We start from the raw sequence: 24,096 nt of genomic DNA, 5'->3' as shown, positions 1-24,096 counted from the left end.
ATTGACTAGTGCATTTAGTACACTTTAGACTGGTCCATCAACTAGCTTTGGATTTGTCTATAAACTAGTGCATGGACTAGTCTATTAACTAGTTTATTGGCCAGACTATTAGTTAGTTTAGGCTCTGAACGAGTCTCATGACTATTCTTTCATATAGTCTATATTCTAATCTATTGACTATTGCTTAATCTTAGGACTAATCTATGAATTAGTGTATGGCTCAGTCTATGGACTAGTTTATTGTTTATCCACTAGCCCATGGACTAGTCTATTGACTAGTTTATTGACTGGTCTAATGGTAAATCTGGTCTGTGGACTGGTCTAGTTAGTCTATGGACTAATGTATGAATTATTGTAGGGACTAGTTATTTAATTTTCGACTTTGATTTTTCTAACGACTAGCCTTGGAATTAATCTATTGGTTAGTTTATGGACTAGTCTATCGGTTGGTCTAGTCTGCTCTGTGGATTAGTCTATTGACTAGTCTATGGATTAGTCTATTGATAAGCCTACAAACTATTCTATGGACTGGTCTATATACTAGTATATTAACGATGCTCGGTCTAGAACAACAAAGCTCTTTGTCTATTTATGCTGTAAACCCTACATCGACAGAGAGTAAAAAATAAGATCTCTTACTGATTTTTACAGATTTTTATACATTTTTATAAAAATTTTATACATATGGAAAGCTCTTAACAAAGCTCTTTGCCGATCAGGGCTCTAAACTATAGCAAATTACTCTTAATAAATGATAAATTTGGCAAGAGATTACGACAATTATGAATTTGCATTGAATAACACTGATTGTTTACATTTCTCTTACTAAATCAGACTACGGCAAATGAGCTCTCTGATTGTTTTTGTTTGTTTTTTATACATTTAAGAGTTTAAAGTGTTAAAGCCAAAAAATGAGAGAGCTCTTTGCTTAGCTCTATTCTAAACAATCTTGGCAAAATAGTATTACATACACTAGTCAATAGATGACCAGTTTATGTTTAGAAAACAGACAAAACCTGCTAAAGATCTCATTTGTTATTCTCTGCCGATGCCTGGTTTAGAACAAAAGAGTTCTTTTAATTTAAAACTAAAGTTTAAAAGTGTCGTTTTTAAGCTGTTTATAAAGATTTTTACAGATAACGGCAAATAAGCTTTCTAGTTGATTTTGTTAACTTTTCATACGTTTAAAAGCTATTGCAAGTGTAAAAGCCAGAGAATAAGACAACTCTTGGCTTAGCTCTGTTCTAAAATGGCCATTTATCAAAGAACATTTTAAAACAATAACTTTCTTTGTAACTATCATTTCAGTTATTAATTCTACTTAATATTTATTATTACTCCTTACAAAAAAAATATAATTTCTTCATTAAATATTTATTTTTTTTAAGAATTTTTCTTTTATTACTTTAAACTGTCAACTTTCCGAGCAGAATTTTAAATGATTCTTTATAACATTTTTAGTATTATTACACATTTTTTTAAGTGTTTCAAAGCCTAATAATGTTTATTTAACATTATTACTTATTTTTACTTAAAACTCATAACATTTTTCAAAGCAAAAAGTTTGACCATTGTTTTAGAAACTTTTTACAAAATTTTACTAAAACAAGAAGTTGGTCATAAAATAATGACAATTCTGAAAAGCAGACACATGTGTTTATTTAAAAGCAAAAAAATTTAAAACTAAAAGAGATTATGTTTATTAATGTAATAATAAATATTACATTTTTAATATTACGCTAAGTTAAGTTTAGTATTACGCTAAGTTTAAGTTTAGTATTGTTTATATGGAATTTGACAGATTGATTGTCAGAAAACTTTATACACATAAGTGGACTAGTTCTTTTCTGATCCTAATTCCCTCACTAAAACAAACTTTTATGTTTCATTAGCTTAACTAAAGCTAGTAGAAATAGTATATTTTATTTATTTCTAGCAATTAAATAAAATTATGTTTTATTTTGTATAATTAATTAACAAAATTCTGCATTTTCTTGCCGCAACAACTGACAGTATGTCATTTTACTTTTTTTGTTGAAAATTTTTTTGCAAATTTATAATTCAAACTTTACCAACATCTGTCAGATTTCTTGTTACATTTTACATAAACATTTTTTTTGTCTGTTGATTTTCTTATTTATACATTATTTACATTGTTAACATTTTGTTTGCAATATGATGAGAAGAAAATTTTGCAACATTTTGTATTGTGTTGTAAAAATTTTGTTATAAGCCAGTTTTTTCCTTTGATGTGGGAATTATTTATTATTGTATTCAGTTTGTGCTGTTTGTGTTTAAAAGTGTGTAGTTTTGGACCTGAAAATGGGTTTATGGGGGAATTTTGTTTTTCTATTTTTGATTGAAATCAAAGATATCTTTCGTATTATTTTATTATTGCTTTGTTGTAATTGTTAAAATTCATGTTGCATCTGTTGTTTTGCTAATGTGGACAATTAAGACTTTTTTCGTATAAAGAAGTAGGCATCACTGTTTTATTATTATTAATTAAGAAGAGAAAAAAAGAAGGGAGAAGAGACACTCATTAATACTCATAAATCAGGCATTGGAAGAGGGCAATCTGACTCGTTTTAGACTATAGACTAGACTAAATACTAGAATATAGACTAGACTAAAGACTAGAAGAAGAGCAATTTGACTCGTTGTAGACAATAGACTGAACTATAGACTAGACTATGGACTACAGTATAGACTAGACTGTAGACTAGACTATACACTAAACTATAGACTAGACTATAGACTAGACTACAGACTAGACTATAGACTAGACTATAGACTAGACTATAGACTAGACTATAGACTAGACTATAGACTAGACTATAGACGAGTCTATAGACTAGACCATAGACAAGACTATAGACCAGACTATCTAGACTATAGACTAGACTATGGACTAGACTATAGACTAGACTATAGACCAGACTATAGACTAGACTATAGACTAGACTATAGACTAGACTATAGACTAGACTATAGACTAGACTATAGACCAGACTATAGACTAGACTATAGACTAGACTATAGACTAGACTATAGACTAGACTATAGACTAGACTATAGACTAGACTATAGACTAGACTATAGACTAGACTATAGACTAGACTATAGACTAGACTATAGACTAGACTATAGACTAGACTATAGACTAGACTATAGACTAGACTATAGACTAGACTATAGACTAGACTATAGACTAGACTATAGACTAGACTATAGACTAGACTATAGACTAGACTATAGACTAGACTTTAGACTAGACTATAGACTAGACTATAGACTAGACTATAGACTAGACTATAGACTAGACTATAGACTAGACCATAGACTAGACTTTAGACTAGACTATAGACTAGACTATAGACTAACTATAGACTAGACTATAGACTAGACTATAGACTAGACTATAGACTAGACTATAGACTAGACTATAGACTAGACTATAGACTAGACTATAGACTAGACTATAGACTACTATAGACTAGACTATAGACTAGACTATAGACTAGACTATAGACTAGACTATAGACTAGACTATAGACTAGACTATAGACTAGACTATAGACTAGACTATAGACTAGACTATAGACTAGACTATAGACTAGACTATAGACTAGACTATAGACTAGACTATAGACTAGACTATAGACTAGACTATAGACTAGGACTATAGACTAGACTATAGAACTAGACTATAGACTAGACTATAGACTAGACTATAGACTAGACTATAGACTAGACTATAGACTAGACTATAGACTAGGACTATAGACTAGACTATAGACTAGACTATAGACTAGACTATAGACTGGACTATAGACTAGACTACAGGCTAGACTACAGACTAGACTACTATAGACTAGACTACTATAGACTAGACTACTATAGACTAGACTACTATAGACTAGACTATAGACTAGACTACTATAGACTAGACTACTATAGACTAGACTACTATAGACTAGACTATAGACTAGACTATAGACTAGACTATAGACTAGACTATAGACTAGACTATAGACTAGACTATAGACTAGACTATAGACTAGACTATAGACTAGACTATAGACTAGACTATAGACTAGACTATAGACTAGACTATAGACTAGACTATAGACAAGACTATAGACTAGACTATAGACTAGACTATAGAATAGACTATACACTAAACTGTAGACTACCAAAAAGTACTGAAATTTCCATGCTTGATACGAACTTAGAGCAAGAATGCTTATAAGAGAGCTGATTGCCGTTAGCAAGATTAAAGAGACAGGACAAGTTGTTTATCCATGATTAGAGCAACTATGATGATGAGCAGGAAAACTTATGAGACATTATTTTCTTTTCTTTAGGAATAATATCTTGTTTTTAATTTCTAAATTTTTTTCACAACTCTTACAACTTAATTATTTAATTAATTAACATAAATGTAAATAGTTTGTATTTGTAAACTTTAGCGGTTGTTGGGGTTAATTTTTGAGGTTTTTTACATTTGTAATATTCTTTTTTTTTATAAAAATTTTATACTGCTACATGTGGTTAAAATTAATTTTCAATTCATATTTATAACAAGAGAAATTGTTAATGTATATAAACGAACGTGAACATAATTAACATAATTGGAACGTGCTGTTTGTTTGTTTTTATTCTGCTTTACCATAATGTGGGCGTGGTTTTTGTGGCTAGAGCTGTTTTTTTTTTTTGTTGTTATTTTTGAATATTAATAACAATATAAATAAAATTGTATATAAACAAATACAATCAACAACTGTCAACGAAAATAATAAATTATCCTTTTTTTTTGCTCTCTTTCGTTTGCATACACATAGAGCTAACTATCTCTTTTCCTGTCACCCTAACTCCTTTATAGGTTTCATGTTGCAAGGCTTGACAATCAATAAAACAATTTGGAGGAAAGAGAAATTAAATTTGAATAAATAACAGAAAATTTAAATGAATTATTTATTATAAAACACACACACACATACTTACATTGACGAATATAATCGTATTTAAATTTGAAATGCAAAAACACATTTAGAATTTTAATTAAAAATTCAAATAAATTTAATTATTTATATTGAGAAATGAGCAATACGAAAGAGATAGGGAGAGTGATATTTAAAGGAAATGCTACCTCAACGTATGAGTTATATGTAATTAGTTAAAGTAATAAATATTAATCATACGTCAATATATTACAACTTGTGGGTTAGTTATTCGTTTCTTTAAGAACACATTACGTATTATGCGTTGTTTTATTTAAATTAAACCTTTACTAGAGGAATTTATCGATCCAAAAAATCAATACTAATTAAATTAACTAATATATTAAAGACAAAACATTAACATGAGTGATTCATTTACTCGATAACAACACTTCCGGGTTTGACCTTAACAAAATAAACTGGAAAGGAAATTATACAGGTTTGGTTCAAAAATAAAAGAAATTCTTAAATTTATAAAACATTTCATTCTCATTCATTTATTATGCCTTTTTTTAAATATCCAACTAATAATTTCTCATACAAATCCTTTGCCATAACAATAAAGTAGTATTTGCTAGCAACATCTACTCAACTCAGTTTTTATTTTAAACTTTATTCCCAGAAATAACATTTAAATATTGGTGAGGTGGTACTGCTGCTGCTGTCAGCCACCATATTCTTTCTACATACATACATATACATAAGTGCAACGCACATAAATGTGAAGGACATTCATTGCACTTTGCTGTGGAATACTTAAATATATATTTTTAAAAAACATTTACTATACTATAAGTATGGAAATGTAGCAGCAGCACTGCTAGCAGTATTCATAAAAAGATAAACTTCCTTTTAACAAAAACAAAATGTTTCCAGCGAAAAATGTAGAGAAAATCATTGGAAAAACAATGTTAAGTAAAATTTATGAGAAAATGTAAAAATCGTTATTGGTATTTTTTTTTTTCTTCTTTAATTATTTCATAGCATATTTCTATTAATATGTTTTTTTTTGTAGAAAAAGTTTGAAACTAACATTTAGTTGTTTGTTTTTTAAAGGTATATATTAGTTTGCTGCTTTTGTTTTAACTTGAATTTTAAATGCAGCTGTTTTACTGACATATTCAGGTTAAATTTTTACAAAACTTGAAATTACATAGAAATGATGAAGAACTGAACTTAAAATTAAATAGAACTGAAGTAAATTGGAACCAAACTAGAACTAAAGTTGAAATGAACTAGAACTGAACTAGAACTGAACTAGAAATGAACTAGAACTGAACTAGAACTGAACTAGAACTGAACTAGAACTGAACTAGAACTGAACTAGAACGAACTAGAACTGAACTAGAACTGAACTAGAACTGAACTAGAACTGAACTAGAACTAACTAGAACTGAACTAGAACTGAACTAGAACTAACTAGAACTGAACTAGAACTGAACTAGAACTGAACTAGAACTGGAACTAGAACTGAACTAGAACTGAACTAGAACTGAACTAGAACTGAACTAGAACTGAACTAGAACTGAACTAGAACTGAACTAGAACTGAACTAGAACTGAACTACTGAACTAGAACTGAACTAGAACTGAACTAGAACTGAACTAGAACTGAACTAGAACTGAACTAGAACTGAACTAGAACTGAACTAGAACTGAACTAGAACTGAACTAGAACTGAACTAGAACTGAACTAGAACTGAACTAGAACTGAACTAGAACTGAACTGACTGAACTGAACTAGAACTGAACTAGAACTGAACTAGAACTGAACTAGAACTGAACTAGAACTGAACTAGAACTGAACTAGAACTGAACTAGACTGAACTAGAACTGAACTAGAACTGAACTAGAACGAACTAGAACTGAACTAGAACTGAACTAGAACTGAACTAGAACTGAACTAGAACTGAACTAGAACTGAACTAGAACTGAACTAGAACTGAACTAGAACTGAACTAGAACTGAACTAGAACTGAACTAGAACTGAACTAGAACTGAACTAGAACTGAACTAGAACTGAACTAGAATGAACTAGAACTGAACTAGAACTGAACTAGAAATGAACTAGAACTGAACTAGAACTGAACTAGAACTGAACTAGAACTGAACTAGAACTGAACTAGAACTGAACTAGAACTGAACTAGAACTGAACTAGAACTGAACTAGAACTGAACTAGAACTGAACTAGAACTGAACTAGAACTGAACTAGAACTGAACTAGAACTGAACTAGAACTGAACTAGAACTGAACTAGAACTGAACTAGAACTGAACTAGAACTGAACTAGAACTGAACTAGAACTGAACTAGAACTGAACTAGAACTGAACTAGAACTGAACTAGAACTGAACTAGAACTGAACTAGAACTGAACTAGAACTGAACTAGAACTGAACTAGAAACTGAACTAGAACTGAACTAGAACTGAACTAGAACTGAACTAGAACTGAACTAGACTGAACTAGAACTGAACTAGAACTGAACTAGAACTGAACTAGAACTGAACTAGAACTGAACTAGAACTGAACTAGAACTGAACTAGAACTGAACTAGAACTGAACTGAACTGAACTATGAACTGAACTAGAACTGAACTAGACTGAACTAGGAACTGAACTAGAACTGAACTAGAACTGAACTAGAACTGAACTAGAACTGAAACTAGAACTGAACTAGAACTGAACTAGAACTGAACTAGAACTGAACTAGAACTGAACTAGAACTGAACTAGAACTGAACTAGAACTGAACTAGAACTGAACTAGAACTGAACTAGAACTGAACTAGAACTGAACTAGAACTGAACTAGAACTGAACTAGAACTGAACTTAGAACTGAACTAGAACTGAACTAGAAAACTGAACTAGAACTGAACTAGAACTGAACTAGAACGAACTAGAACTGAACTAGAACTGAACTAGAACTGAACTAGAACTGAACTAGAACTGAACTAGAACTGAACTAGAACTGAACTAGAACTGAACTAGAACCTGAACTAGAACCTGAACTAGAACTTGCACTATGAAACTGAACTAGAACTGAACTAGAACTGAACTAGATGAACTAGAACTGAACTAGAAACTGAACTCGATGACTAGAACTGAAATAGAACTGAACTAGAACTGAACTAGAACTGACTAGAACTGAACTAGAACTGAACTAGAAACTGAACTAGAACTGAACTAGAAATGCACTAGAACTGGAAACTAGAACTGAACTAGAACTGAAACTAGAACTGAACTAGACTGAACTAGAACTGAACGAACTGAACTAGAACTGAACTAGAACTGAACTAGAATGAACTAGAACTGAACTAGAACTGAATAGAATGACCTAGAACTGAACTAGAACTGAACTAGAACTGAAACTAGAACTGAACTAGAACTGAACTAGAACTGAACTAGAACTGAACTAGAACTGAACTAGAACTGAACATAGAACTGAACTAGAACTGAACTAGAACTGAACTAGAACTGACCTAGAAACTGAACTAGAACTGAACTAGAACTGAACTAGAAACTGAACTAGAACTGTAACTAGAACTGAACTAGACTGAACTAGAACTGAACTAGAACTAGAACTAGAATGAACTAAGAACTATGAACTAGAACGAACTAGAACTGAACTAGAACTGAACTAGAACTGAACTAGAACTGAACTAGAACTGAACTAGAACTGAACTAGAACTGAACTAGAACTGAACTAGAACTGAACTAGAACTGAACTAAACTGAACTAGAACTGAACTAGAACTGAACTAGAACTGAACTAGAACTGAACTAGAACTGAACTAGAACTGAACTAGAACTGAACTAGAACTGAACTAGAACTGAACTAGAACTGAACTAGAACTGAACTAGAACTGAACTAAACTGAACTAGAACTGAACTAGAACTGAACTAGAACTGAACTAGAACTGAACTAGAACTGAACTAGAACTGAACTAGAACTGAACTAGAACTGAACTAGAACTGAACTAGAACTGAACTAGAACTGAACTAGAACTGAACTAGAACTGAACTAGAACTGAACTGAACTAGAACTGAACTAGAACTGAACTAGGACTGAACTAGAACTAAACTAGAACTAAACTAGAATTGAACTAGAACAATACAAGAACTAAACTAGAACTAAACTAGAACTGAACTAGAATTGAACTACAATTTTTCCAAGATTTTGTATGTATGTATTTTTCAACAAATATTTGAAAATATAAAATTTTAACCGATTAATCGATAATATGACAAAATTAAATGGAAATCTTTTGGTCGTTAGTAAATTATTATTTATTTTAAAAATTATTTCATTATTACTAAAAATTTTACATAATCCTGTAGTTTGAAACTCTATATTATTCAATATACAAAATCAATTTTTTAATAATTAATATACATACATATGTATATTTAGATATATTTTCCATTTAATAATGAACGTTTTATTTTACCTTTCATTATTTCTCTGTAATCATACATTAAAAACAAATTTAATTAATTTCTCGAAAAAAAAAGTTTAATATTATATTACTGCGCACTTTTTTTCACAAAAAAATTCCCTTTAGTACAAAATTAATAACGTAATCATATGCCTCAATACATTTTATATACATCTACTTATATAAAAAAAATTGCTGTTTAATAAAAAAAATCAATCTTTTTTTATATATTTTTATAATAATAAAAGCTTTTTACCAAATACCTTTTATGCACTTTATAGAGTTTTCAACTCATCTAATCATCATAATGATGATCATTAACGTCGGTAGTCAGCGTCATTAGTATAGTCAATGTTATTAGAAAAGCTTTAACTAATGTTTTAAAACACTAACAATATGACGATAAAGATGATGATGATGTTTTAAAAATAAGAAATTCTCTACAATTTTAGAAAAATTTCAATACAAAATGGCGACAAACTGCTTTCATTTTCCGTTTCTACGACCTCATTTCTAAATAAAATAAAAAAACTTGAAAAAAGAAAACAATTTAACACACATACTAATACAAAAAAAAATGCTATAAAAACGCACATAAGCTCGCACTTTACACATACACACAGCAATACTACCACAATAAAATAACAAAAGGAGAATCCAAATTTATATCCAGTTTAGATTAACCAGCATTCATATACAAACACTCATACTTTTACTTACAGATATATTTATAGAAACATATACACACACTCATACTAGTAAATATTATCCTGTAGACAATAAAATTTTATTCAATATGTGTTTTTGTATGTGTTAGCCACACTCAAACACACGCATACAAATGCTAATGGCAGGATATAAAAAGAAATGGTTGATTTTAATTTATATTCTATATATTTTCTTTCTTTTAGTTTGAAAACTCTATAGTTTACTGTTGGTATATAATATAAAACGTATTATTTTTTCCTTTGTTTTTTGTTATTTATATAAGTATGTATGTATTTTATATACATTTTTTATAACATTCGTTTATATACAAATACATTCAAGCAAAATATTTAATGGAATTTAATATTGAGAGCAAAATCAAACCAAAATAAACCTGGGCAATGTATATAAAAGCCAAGAGAGAGAGAGAGAGAGCGACAGTTTCACTCTTAATTATAAATCTATAGTATATATTTAGGCGTCTGCGCTTTATTGAGTTCCTTTTTGTCTACTTTATACTCCACTCCAGTATTGCTTGTAGTTTGCGACGAGCCTTTTTTCCTTCACAATTATGAAATCTCTATGAGTGGGTGTTGAAAAAAAAAAAAGATTTTTCAAACACCTTCTAATATATTTTATAACCTTTTCTTGTCCCCTATAATACCACTTTTTTAGCTTTTTATTATATATATTGTTGTTCTTGTTATTCTCTGGGTATTGTCCTGTTCAAATTGAGCGCTTTTTTTTTTCTCTTTTTATGTAAGTGTTCTTTATGTATGTAAGTGTATGTGAGTATAATTTTGCTTAAAATGCAAGATATTAATTCAGAAATATATTTTTGCTGCAGCACTTCTTTAATTGAGGTCGAAAGTTTAAAATAACAATAGTTCAGCAAGGAGAAAGAAAAAAATACATTTTCAGCTTAAAATTCAAACCAGGCAGCAAAATACTATATTATCTAAGAGACAGACAATCAGAGTTGATAATAATTAAAACGCTTTTTTAAAGAAGAAATTGAATTTTTATGAAATTTTAGAACTTTTAAAAAGAAAAGATTTTTAAACATTTTAGAGGAATATGTATGTAACTTGCAATTTCCGAAATTATTTATAACTAGAATTTACTGATCTAGATCAGTTCTAGTTTAGTTCTAGTTCAGTTCTAGTTCAGTTCTAGTTCAGTTCTAGTTCAGTTCTAGTTCAGTTCTAGTTCAGTTCTAGTTCAGTTCTAGTTCAGTTCTAGTTCAGTTCTAGCTCAGTTCTAGCTCAGTTCTAGTTCAGTTCTAGTTCAGTTCTAGTTCAGTTCTAGTTCAGTTCTAGTTCAGTTCTAGTTCAGTTCTAGTTCAGTTGTAGTTCAGTTGTAGTTCAGTTGTAGTTCAGTTCTAGTTCAGTTCTAGTTCAGTTCTAGTTCAGTTCTAGTTCTAGTTCAGTTCTAGTTTAGATCTAGTTCAGTTCTAGTTCAGTTCTAGTTTAGATCTAGTTCAGTTCTAGTTCAGTTCTAGTTCTGTTCTAGTTCAGTTCTAGTTCAGTTCTAGTTCAGTTCTAGTTCAGTTCTAGTTCAGTTCTAGTTCAGTTCTAGTTCAGTTCTAGTTCAGTTCTAGTTCAGTTCTAGTTCAGTTCTAGTTCAGTTCTAGTTCAGTTCTAGTTCAGTTCTAGTTCAGTTCTAGTTCAGTTCTTGTTCAGTTCTAGTTCAGTTCTAGTTCAGTTCTAGTTCAGTTCTAGTTCAGTTCTAGTTCAGTTCTAGTTCAGTTCTAGTTCAGTTCTAGTTCAGTTCTAGTTCAGTTCTAGTTCAGTTCTAGTTCAGTTCTAGTTCAGTTCTAGTTCAGTTCTAGTTCAGTTCTAGTTCAGTTATAGTTCAGTTATAGTTCAGTTATAGTTCAGTTCTAGTTCAGTTCTAGTTCAGTTCTAGTTCAGTTCTAGTTCTAGTTAAGTTCTAGTTCTAGTTCTAGTTAAGTTCTAGTTCAGTTCTAGTTCAGTTCTAGTTCAGTTCTAGTTCAGTTCTAGTTCTAGTTCAGTTCTAGTTCAGTTATAGTTCAGTTATAGTTCAGTTCTAGTTCAGTTCTAGTTCAGTTCTAGTTCAGTTCTAGTTCAGTTCTAGTTCAGTTCTAGTTCAGTTCTAGCTCAGTTCTAGCTCAGTTCTAGCTCAGTTCTAGTTCAGTTCTAGTTCAGTTCTAGTTCAGTTCTAGTTCAGTTCTAGTTCAGTTCTAGTTCAATTCTAGTTCAGTTCTAGTTCAGTTCTAGTTCAGTTCTAGTTCAGTTCTAGTTCAGTTCTAGTTCAGTTCTAGTTCAGTTCTAGTTCAGTTCTAGCTCAGTTCTAGTTCAGTTCTAGTTCAGTTCTAGTTCAGTTCTAGTTCAGTTCTAGTTCAGTTCTAGTTCAGTTCTAGTTCAGTTCTAGTTCAGTTCTAGTTCAGTTCTAGTTCAGTTCTAGTTCAGTTCTAGTTCAGTTCTAGTTCAGTTCTAGTTCAGTTCTAGTTCAGTTCTAGTTCAGTTCTAGTTCAGTTTCAGTTAGTTCTAGTTCAGTTCCAGTTCAATTCTAGTTCATTTCTAGAAAAGCAATGTTATTGAGACTATTTTACTAAAAATAATTAAGTAAAAATAAAAACTAACTTTAATTATTACAACTTTTTCATTTAATCAGACTTCACAACACTCTGATACACATTCTTATTCCCTTATATTGAAGATTATTACCGAATAAACTTTTATATAATCTTTTTATATTATTGAACATAAAACTGGAAATAAAACAAATTAAAAAAAATGGAGAAAGAAACTCAACCATAAATCCTTAAATTCCTTTAACTTTGCTAAAAACCTATGTATGTAAGACCCTGCTGTCATTCTGCTTTGTTTTCACACACATACAAACATGGTGTCAATTTTCATTTATACAATAGTGACCCCACAGCCCTCACTTGGCTACATTGGTACACACATGTGTTTCAACCAACCTCACCACCAACCATCAACGTCATCTTCATCATCATTTTTTTTGTATAGAATTTTCATTATGTAACTTGTAATTGAATTGGGTGAGTGTTTGGGTTATAATCCTTTTTTACATAAAACCTTACTTTGGTAGCAATGCCGCTTCCTCTAGTTTAACGAACGTACGTGTCTTATAATGCCATTTTGTAATGGGTTTCTTGGTTTTTATTATTTGCTAGGGAAGCAGCCACATATATTTGGCTAAACTTTAATTATATTGGCCTTTGATGACAGAAGCATTATATTCATTAAACTATAATACTTTGGGGTTTTATAATAATGTATATAATTCTTTAAAGATCATGTAGATGAATAATTTTAAAGTTTAATGTGGTAAGTTCTTAAAAGTTTAATGAAAATAGTTGAGTTAAAGTTTAAATCATGGTCTGCATAACCGCAGTTTCTCCTAGTTATGCATTTGGTAATGCAGTGATCGGCAATGCAGTACATTGTTATTAAGTGATGGGTAACATAGTGTGTCATAAAAATGTTGTTTATTTTTGTTTTCTTAAGCACATTTATATAATATTTCTAAAATTCCACTTTAGTTCCGCTATATTTCAGTTGCAGTTCAGTTCTAGTTCAGTTCTAGTACAGTTCAGTTCTAGTTCAGTTCTAGTTCAGTTCTAGTTCAGTTCTAGTTCTAGTTCAGTTCTAGTTCAGTTCTAGTTCTAGTTCAGTTCTAGTTCAGTTCTAGTTCAGTTCTAGTTCAGTTCTAGTTCAGTTCTAGTTCAGTTCTAGTTCAGTTCAAGTTCAGTTCTAGTTCAGTTCTAGTTCAGTTCTAGTTCAGTTCTAGTTCAGTTCTAGTTCAGTTCTAGTTCAGTTCTAGTTCAGTTCTAGTTCAGTTCTAGTTCAGTTCTAGTTCAGTTCTAGTTCAGTTCTAATTCAGTTCTAGTTCAGTTCTAGTTCAGTTCTAGTTCAGTTCTAGTTTAGTTCTAGTTCAGTTCTAGTTCAGTTCTAGTTCAGTTCTAGTTCAGTTCTAGTTCAGCTCTAGTTCAGTTCTAATTCAGTTCTAATTCAGTTCTAGTTCAGTTCTAGTTCAGTTCTAGTTCAGTTCTAGTTCAGTTCTAGTTCAGTTCTAGTTCAGTTCTAGTTCAGTTCTAGTTCAGTTCTAGTTCAGTTCTAGTTCAGTTCTAGTTCAGTTCTAGTTCAGTTCTAGTTCAGTTCTAGTTCAGTTCTAGTTCAGTTCTAGTTCAGTTCTAGTTCAGTTCTAGTTCAGTTCTAGTTCAGTTCTAGTTCAGTTCTAGTTCAGTTCTAGTTCAGTTCTAGTTCAGTTCTAGTTCAGTTCTAGTTCAGTTCTAGTTCAGTTCTAGTTCAGTTCTAGTTCAGTTCTAGTTTAGTTCTAGTTCAGTTCTAGTGCAGTTCTAGTTCAGTTCTAGTTCAGTTCCAGTTCAGTTCCAGTTCAGTTCTAGTTCAGTTCTAGTTCAGTTCTAGTTCAGTTCTAATTCAGTTCTAATTCAGTTCTAGATCAGCTCTAGTTCAATTCTAGTTCAGTTCTAGTTCAGTTCTAGTTCAGTTCAGTTCTAGTTCAGTTCTAGTTCAGTTCTAGTTCAGTTCTAGTTCAGTTCTAGTTCAGTTCTAGTTCAGTTCTAGTTCAGTTCTAGTTCAGTTCTAGTTCAGTTCTAGTTCAGTTCTAGTTCAGTTCTAGTTCAGTTCTAGTTCAGTTCTAGTTCAGTTCTAGTTCAGTTCTAGTTCAGTTCTAGTTCAGTTCTAGTTCAGTTCTAGTTCAGTTCTAGTTCAGTTCTAGTTCAGTTCTAGTTCAGTTCTAGTTCAGTTCTAGTTCAGTTCTAGTTCAGTTCTAGTTCAGTTCTAGTTCAGTTCTAGTTCAGTTCTAGTTCAGTTCTAGTTCAGTTCTAGTTCAATTCTAGTTCAGTTCTAGTTCAGTTCTAGTTCAGTTCTAGTTCAGTTCTAGTTCAGTTCTAGTTCAGTTCTAGTTCAGTTCTAGTTCAGTTCTAGTTCAGTTCTAGTTCAGTTCTAGTTCAGTTCTAGTTCAGTTCTAGTTCAGTTCTAGTTCAGTTCTAGTTCAGTTCTAGTTCTAGTTCAGTTCTAGTTCAGTTCTAGTTCAGTTCAGTTCTAGTTTCATTCTAGTTTATTTCTAGTTCAGTTCTAGTTCGAGAGTCTTTACTCCTCTAAACATTCCTTCAAGATTATATTTGCTAATAAAATTTAAGAAATATATTGTTTCAAGAACTTTATTCCCTCTCCCTCTCTGTCTCTCTCTCTATTCAAAAACCTCAAAACAATTACTGGTCCTTTGTGTGCATATTTTATTCATTTTATTCATATAGTAGCACGTAAGTATAGAAATTCTGCAAACGCTACAATTATCCTGGCTTCGTGATGAGTCACGTATATGCTGGCAAAGAACCGGAGGAAGACAAAACAAAAAGCTAGAATATAAAGAAACCAATCATTTAACAAACTTTCAAACTCAATATCTCAAACAATAGCAAGAAAATTGAACAATTTTGCACAAAATCCGAAGACAAAATTGACTGAATGCTGACGGACTGACTGCCTGCATCCGTTTGCGATTAAGATGTGGGAAGGGAGGGAGAAATCAAACAAATTAAATAAAAGGAAGATTCTCCTATACGTGAGATAAACTAATGTTGATGTAGCATAAAAACAAAACTAAATTAAAGGCAATTGGAAGATAAAAGCAAAAAAGAAGAAGAATTTCAGACAATAAGCACATTTTCAAGAAAAAGAAATCATCCAATCTAAAAATAATCTTATGTGAAGATTATAAAGACTGGTTTTAAATTTAGGATTAAATACTTATTTTTAAAATAAGTGAAATTTAATATATTTAAAAAGCTTCCGAAATGTTTAAGTTTTCTTAAGCAATTTGGAGAAAGTGATTTTAAATGAATTGTTTTACAAGAGATGACTAACAGATTGTTTTGCTGTTGTTTTGATTGTTTTGAAAACCATTAAAAAAAGTGTTCAATATAAATTAATATATATAATTAAATCATCTAAATAATTGTTTTGTTTTGCTGTTTGTTATAAAAATTTTCTTAATTTTATTTTATAACCTGCTTAAGACCTTTTGCTTCCCTTAATTTCTCTCTGTGTTTTAAGCAGCGAGGTCCCAGATGAAAATTAAACAAAACAAAAAATAAAGGAGTTGCCACATTAATTAGTGAATCATTTAAAAATAAATACTCGCTTATATACAAAATGCTTAAATAAAGGATTTTTATATAAAATATTGAATTGTATGTATGTATTTATTGTTATATTTTAATACATAACTACATATGTATAAATGTGTATTTAACAGTAATGCAGTTTTACTTCTGCCTAGATATTTTTTGGGCTCTATATACCTTCAGGTTGTGCTGCAAAAACAAAATAACATTACACATTCCAGTAAAAATTTTTACTCCCAGTTTTCCTAGTTTTTTTTTTTTTTATACATATGAATGTATGTATGTACATACAAACGTTCTATTTATGACGCCAAAAGGGAGAATATAAAGCAACAAATGTGTATGTTGTTATGGTTATGAGAAATGTTGTTCCTGCACCCTCTTCTAAGCCGTGCTATGAATGAAACTGTATAGAGTAATGCTACTCTATACCTAACACCCAGCACCCATTAACTCTCCAGTTACCAAGTGTTGTTATATGGACATGTGTGTCCATATTGTTGCCATATTACTTCATACTCATTTATCGTATTCTGGGTGTTTTTTTTTTTTTTTTCTCCATTTAGCTGAATTGATTTTTTGCATTAAATTACTGGGCAACAAAACAGTAATTGCAGCAACAGCAGTAACTAATACAGCAGCAGCAGCTACTCGTACATCATCATTATCATCACCATCATCGTCATTTTGATGTGGGGGAAAAGCGCATGTCTGGAACTGTTTTTTTTTTTTTAATTCCATACTTGCATACATAAATTCAGAATTCTTAAATATATTTATGTACATAGATAGATCTATATGTATATGAAATACATTCAGGAATATGAAAAATGTATGTATGTATTTGTATATAACAGTAAATTAAAGCTTATAAAGAAATGCTATAAATTTACAACAAAATTTAAAGAAGTTTTTGTTGTTTTTTAAAGGTTTTAAACGAATATTAGGAAAACTATTTAAGAACATTCCTTTTAATACATTTTGTTATAGAATATAGAATTTAACGGAAGCTTTTTTATTATTATTGAAATATAAATTGAAGTTATTGCATTTTTAAAAAGGTATTGCAAGTTGTTGTGTTTTACAAGTTTTCTTATAAAATAGCTACAAAACGTATCTTTATAAGTTACAGAGTCAATAAAAACAATTTGTGTCAGGCAAGGAAAATTCAATATAGTCTAGTCTATAGTCTAGTCTATAGTCTAGTCTATAGTCTAGTCTATAGTCTAGTCTATAGTCTAGTCTATAGTCTAGTCTATAGTCTAGTCTATAGTCTAGTCTATAGTCTAGTCTATAGTCTAGTCTATAGTCTAGTCTATAGTCTAGTCTATAGTCTAGTCTATAGTCTAGTCTATAGTCTAGTCTATAGTCTAGGCTATAGTCTAGTCTATAGTCTAGTCTATAGTCTAGTCTATAGTCTAGTCTATAGTCTAGTCTATAGTCTAGTCTATAGTTAGTCTAGTCTATAGTCCAGTCTATAGTCTAGTCTATAGTCTAGTCTATAGTCCAGTCTATAGTCTAGTCTATAGTCTAGTCTATAGTCTAGTCTATAGTCTAGTCTATAGTCTAGTCTATAGTCTAGTCTATAGTCTAGTCTATAGTCTAGTCTATAGTCTAGTCTATTGTATAGTCCTATAGTATAGTCTACAGTCTAGTCTATAGTCTAGTCTATTGTATAGTCTATAGTCTAGTCTATGTCTAGTCTATAGTCTAGTCTATAGTCTAGTCTATAGTCTAGTCTATAGTCTAGTCTATAGTCTAGTCTAGTCTAGTCTATAGTCTAGTCTATAGTCTAGTCTATAGTCTAGTCTATAGTCTAGTCTATAGTCTAGTCTATAGTCTAGTCTAGTCTATAGTCTAGTCTATAGTCTAGTCTATAGTCTAGTCTATAGTCTAGTCTATAGTCTAGTCTATAGTCTAGTCTATAGTCTAGTCTATGGTCTAGTCTATAGTCTAGTCTATAGTCTAGTCTATAGTCTAGTCTATAGTCTAGTCTATAGTCTAGTCTATAGTCTAGTCTATAGTCTAGTCTATAGTCTAGTCTATAGTCTAGTCTATAGTCTAGTCTATAGTCTAGTCTATAGTCTAGTCTATAGTCTAGTCTATAGTCTAGTCTATAGTCTAGTCTATAGTCTAGTCTATAGTCTAGTCTATAGTCTAGTCTACAGTCTAGTCTATAGTCTAGTCTGTAGTCTAGTCTGTAGTCTAGTCTATAGTCTAGTCTATAGTCTAGTCTATAGTCTAGTCTATAGTCTAGTCTATAGTCCAGTCTATAGTCCAGTCTATAGTCCAGTCTATAGTCTAGTCTAGTCTAGTCTATGGTCCTGGTCTATAGTCCAGTCTATAGTCTAGTCTATAGTCTAGTCTATAGTCTAGTCTATAGTCTAGTCTATAGTCTAGTCTATAGTCTAGTCTATAGTCTAGTCTATAGTCTAGTCTATAGTCTAGTCTATAGTCTAGTCTATAGTCTAGTCTATAGTCTAGTCTATAGTCTAGTCTATAGTCTAGTCTATAGTCTAGTCTATAGTCTAGTCTATAGTCTAGTCTATAGTCTAGTCTATAGTCTAGTCTATAGTCTAGTCTATAGTCTAGTCTATAGTCTAGTCTATAGTCTAGTCTAAGTCTAGTCTATAGTCTAGTCTATAGTCTAGTCTATAGTCTAGTCTATAGTCTAGTCTATAGTCTAGTCTATAGTCTAGTCTATAGTCTAGTCTATAGTCTAGTCTATAGTCTAGTCTATGTCTAGTCTAGTCTAGTCTATAGTCTAGTCTACAGTCTAGTCTATAGTCTAGTCTATAGTCTAGTCTATAGTCTAGTCTATAGTCTAGTCTATAGTCTAGTCTATAGTCTAGTCTATAGTCTAGTCTATAGTCTAGTCTATAGTCTAGTCTATAGTCTAGTCTATAGTCTAGTCTATAGTCTAGTCTATAGTCTAGTCTATAGTCTAGTCTATAGTCTAGTCTATAGTCTAGTCTATAGTCTAGTCTATAGTCTAGTCTATAGTCTAGTCTATAGTCTAGTCTATAGTCTAGTCTATAGTCTAGTCTATAGTCTAGTCCATAGTCTAGTCTATAGTCTAATCTATAGTCTAGTCTATAGTCTAATCTATAGTCTAGTCTACAGTCCATTCTATAGTCTACAGTCTTCTTAGTTTCGACTTAATTTTATAGAAATTACAAAGATGTTAATTAAGTTTTTATTCAAAACATTTAAACGAAAACATATATTTTTTTACAGTTTTTATTAAATTGTTTTTTATACATATTTCTTTTTGTTGTATTTTTTATATTTATTTGCATTTTGTTTTTCTCTTCTTTTTATAATTTTTTCTTTTAAAATGTGAATGACTTTTTAATGATGTCAAGTTTATTAGACACAATGCGATTTTTTTCAGTTGTTTTTGTAGTAAATAGTTAGTATTGTTTTGAAAATGTAAAATATTGAAATGTAAAATACAAATGCGAAAACAAATATTCAAAGAGAAATATAGTGGTAAAGTAAACTAAATTTATAGAAAATCAAAAACAAACAAAAATATAATTCCAAATTTAAATTAATGTTCTTTTATATTCAAATGCTATATTCTGAAACTACTTTAAATTTATGGAAATTGAAGATTGGAACTGGTCTTTAAATTAATTTGTTCTCTTTCTTGATTATTTTATTAAGTATTCTGTAAAATCTATTTAATTCTTAATTTATTTAATATTATTTTTATCCTGATGATTTGACTTTTCTTTAGAAATTCATTTTTATTTACATTAAAAGCAAGTGACTTGCCTTAATAAACATGTTTAAAACAACTCCCTTGCAACATGTTGCTAACAAATCTATAACATGTTTGTATTGTTTATCAACAAAATACAGAATATGTTTGATAAAAATCATGATTTTATTCAGTGTTAGAAAAACTACGTTGCTACCAAGTATTATATTATTGCTTTAACTACTGCTCCAAACAATTGTCTGAAGTTGTAGCAGTAGCATTTGTTTTGTTTTATAATCATACGTTTTTAAAACTTTTGCTACTTATAAAAAAGTAAATCTCAAAATATAGCAGTAGTAATAAAACAGTAGCAGTAGAAATAGTTCTAAATAAAACATAAACTACAAATGGAGTAGTAGCTTAAAAATATAAATAATTCTATTGCTACTTTTGATAAGTAGCAATAGAAATATTTGCTACTAGTTGATCGTTCTATTGCTACCAAATTATTGAAGTAGCAATAGAATAAAACAAAAAACTTCGACAAAAAAATAAACTAACAAATACACATATCTCAACGGGAAAAAGATTCAGTATAGGGGCCTTACTAAGGGCATTTTTCTATAGACACAAGTACATACAGCCGCATTGCAAAATCGTTTCAATTTTACATGCTTACTTAAAAAGGTCTTCCGTTAAAGGCTTTTTAGAAGATTTTCAGTCGAAGGATTTGTAAAATAGCCTTATAGGAAATTGCATTAATAATTATACATTAGAACTTATAAGAATTATATAAAGCAAATTTTCATACAAAATTTGATTCATAATTCTTTGATAAATGTGCAAGAATCCTTTTAGTAGAGGAAACAAAATCCTCCTTGAATATCTTTTGCGAAAAGGCAATGAGAAACTTTCATAATATATAAATATGTCTTCAGAAGGCCCACGAATCGAAGTCCTAGCATTTTTCCCCGCTACTTGTGCCTTTTTCTGAATGTCATAATTTTTTTTCGTATTTTAATAAAATTTTTATTTTTTTATGCTACCAAAATTTATGTAGCATTGCTACCAAAATTTTGGTAGCATTGCTACTTTATTTAGGTAGCAGTTGCTACCAAATTTTTTATTGTTGAAAAATATAATATCGTTTATTGCTACTTCAGGAAAATATTTACTGCTACTATTTGAAGTATTCAACTGTTACATTGAAACATTTAAATACTAATGACTGTACTACTGCTATCAAACTTTTTATTTTTTTGCTACATCTATAAATACTGCTACCAAAATCTAAAGGTATCAGTAGTAATAGTAAATGATTTGCTGCTAGTTTTTGAACATTTTCTAACTACAAAAGTAGTTATTTTTCGTTACTACAGCTACTTGTAGTCTAGTTTTTTAAACACTGATTTTATTTTGTGCATAGTGTTACCAAGGGTTATTTTATTTTAATATTTCCAGCAAAATTTTGCCCTGTATTCATTTTTCATTTATTAAATGTATCCTAAAAATCATTTAAGAGTTGGCAACACTTTATTTTTCAGGTTTTGTATTAAAATTTCAAAAATACGAACATTTTTCGAAATGAAAATTATTCTTAAGCCAGGTACCTGATTTCTATACAAACTAATACTATAGTTGTTGTTGTTGTTGTATATACAAAAAGTATAGTTTTTGTTTTTAATTTTTTTGCCTGGGAAAACTTGCTTTGCATTTTGGTTTCAAACAACTCAGGTATAAAAAGTATTTGGTTGCTTCTTCTTTTTTTGGGATATAGTCAGACGGACTGACTGTGTATGTCTGTATGTATGAATTATTTCATATGAATGTGTGTAAGTAATCCTAATACCTGAGTAAATAACAATAATGAATGTCAGCCAGAAACAGCAGTAAAATGTTGGAAATAATCAACCATCAGCAGATATAGGGTTTTGAAAAATAATTTTAACGTTATTATTGTTTTTAAGGTTGTGTACCATTAGTAAATGTTAAAAATAAAAGACAATAATGACAATTTTCTATAGCTGTTGTTGTTTTTTTTAGGAATCACACTTTACGAGTTTTATATTTTTGAAACATTTTGAAATGTTCTTTAATATAAACAAGAAAAATTTACATAATAGTGATAAATAATGTTGATAAATTTAATGCTTTCGTTTCGATTATTTCAAAATTAGAATTTTTTTTAAATAAAAAGGACGAACTGGTAATGAATGTAATTAATCATTTAGATTTAAAAATGTATTCGGCTAAAGTATAAAAGGGTTAAATTTAATAGTTTTTAGAAATTTGCATATTAGTAGTTTAAATTAAATGTATTATAATCAGCATTATTTATAAGTTTTTTGATTTCTTTTAACTACTAGTACACAATTTAAACATTTCTTTAAAGTATAGTAATATGATATGTTTTTTAACTTGATTTTTATATAAATATTAAAAAAATTAAATATTTTACAAAAAGGGTTTCAGTTTAGTTTGTATTATTTTTATAGATTGGCCCTTCATAACGATTTTTGCCTGATTTACAGACAAGACTTTATACCGATCTATAGACAGACATTAAAGAAGAATATAGATTGATATATAGTCAAAACTATTGACTGATGTGTATTAAAAACTTATCATGTCAAGATCATAGTCTGATATATAATTTTAGTCCCTACTATAAACTGTTATTTAGTCAATACTATAGACTAATCTATTGTCAAGATTATAGACTTATCTATAGTCAAGACTACGCACTGATTTATAGACAAGACTATTACAAAGGCAAGATTTATATTTTAAGTTTTAAACCGAATATTCAAGTCAAAATGTAACTTTGAAAATAGTAACTTTGAAGTTATTTTCTTGTTTACGAAAAATTAAAAGTGAAATATAGCAAATATTACATAGAACGCGCCCCTTGATGCCAAATAAAAGGCAGCTGTTAATTTTTTTACAGTTCTCTTTATTAAAGAATATATATCTTTTTTGTACAACCACTTAATTTTATACTTAATACCTTTTTGTAACAATTTTGAATACAATATCTAGCCAAAAGAGGGTAGTTTCCAAAAAATTACCAAAAATATGTGAAAAATAAATTTAACAAATAAATTTGCTAATAAATACAAATTAAAATTAAAAAACTTAAAGAATATTTATGAAAAAATTTAATTATATTATTAAAACTAGAAAAACCAAAATTTGTTGTGTTATTAAATAAATAAACATATAAAAACAAAATGTTTATTTGTGAGTTAAAGAAAACAACATCCATTTTTGACAGTAAAATAAAAACAAAACAAAAAAAAAACATCCCTAAAACTGACAGCAGGCAGGCACCAAACATTTTAAGCGTGGCCTTGCTGGGATGCATTTTTTCATTTTCTATTTTGTGTTCGTATTTTGCATTTAATGCGCAGCTTGTTTACATCGAAACCAACAGAAAAAAAAGAAAGCGGATATAAACTAATAAAAGAAACTTAAAAATAAGTTTAAAATAATAAATTAAGAAAATAAATTAATTTCAAATTATCAAAACTAGCCAAGCTAGAAAGAAAAAAATGTTAAATAGTGTCCAAAAAAACAAAAGCCAATTTTTCATACAGTTGGATAGTGAAAAATGGCTGAAAATTAAATAAAAATTCAAAAATTTTACTAAAAAAGCAATATTTAAACAACTCACCCATGGATAGAGTTAAAATATTGTTAAAAATTAATAAATAATATTTAACCATACGGTGGGATAGTGGTTAAATATATAATTAAAATAAATTTAACAAGAAAAAATAAATAAAAAATGAAACATTAAAACAATTTCAAACAATTAACAATGCCCATCTATGTATTTTACAACTGTGTTTATATTGTACATACGAAAATAAATCCACAACACAGCAACCCTGCTAACGTAACAACAAAACGTATATTCTTGACGTAACTCCTCTCGCTACTACGCGTTGTTGTGTTTTTTTAAGCAAACGAAAAAAAAAAAAAACAAGATTGTATTAAAAAAAAATAAGTGATAAATAATTGTATTTAATAAATTTAAACACATGATAAATGTTAAGAAATTATGCAAAGGTAAAAATTTAATTGAAAATTAACAAAAAA

At 29.6% G+C, this 24,096-nt stretch overlaps 1 protein-coding gene across 3 annotated transcripts in view; it reads left to right on the top strand.

Annotated features, from left to right (window-relative positions):
* Positions 1-24,096, top strand: part of LOC119606808 (protein split ends) — a 149,502-nt gene that overhangs the window by 103,935 nt on the left and 21,471 nt on the right. The window contains exon 1 of one of the 3 annotated variants that reach the window (XM_037960414.1): positions 23,272-24,066. The exons of the other annotated variants lie outside the window; for them this stretch is intronic. Coding sequence (XP_037816342.1) covers positions 24,059-24,066 — 8 coding nt within the window. The 5' untranslated portion in view covers positions 23,272-24,058. Of the gene's footprint in view, positions 1-23,271; positions 24,067-24,096 lie in introns of those variants that run through there. 3 annotated transcript variants of the gene reach the window in all.

This window comes from Lucilia sericata, unplaced genomic scaffold (genome assembly GCF_015586225.1).
Source record: "Lucilia sericata isolate MDLA Ls3-8-SP2 unplaced genomic scaffold, ASM1558622v1 Contig000625F_arrow, whole genome shotgun sequence".
NCBI classification, from domain to species: domain Eukaryota; kingdom Metazoa; phylum Arthropoda; class Insecta; order Diptera; family Calliphoridae; genus Lucilia; species Lucilia sericata.
Note: the sequence above shows the minus strand (reverse complement) of the source record. Positions and strands in the feature narration are given on the sequence as shown.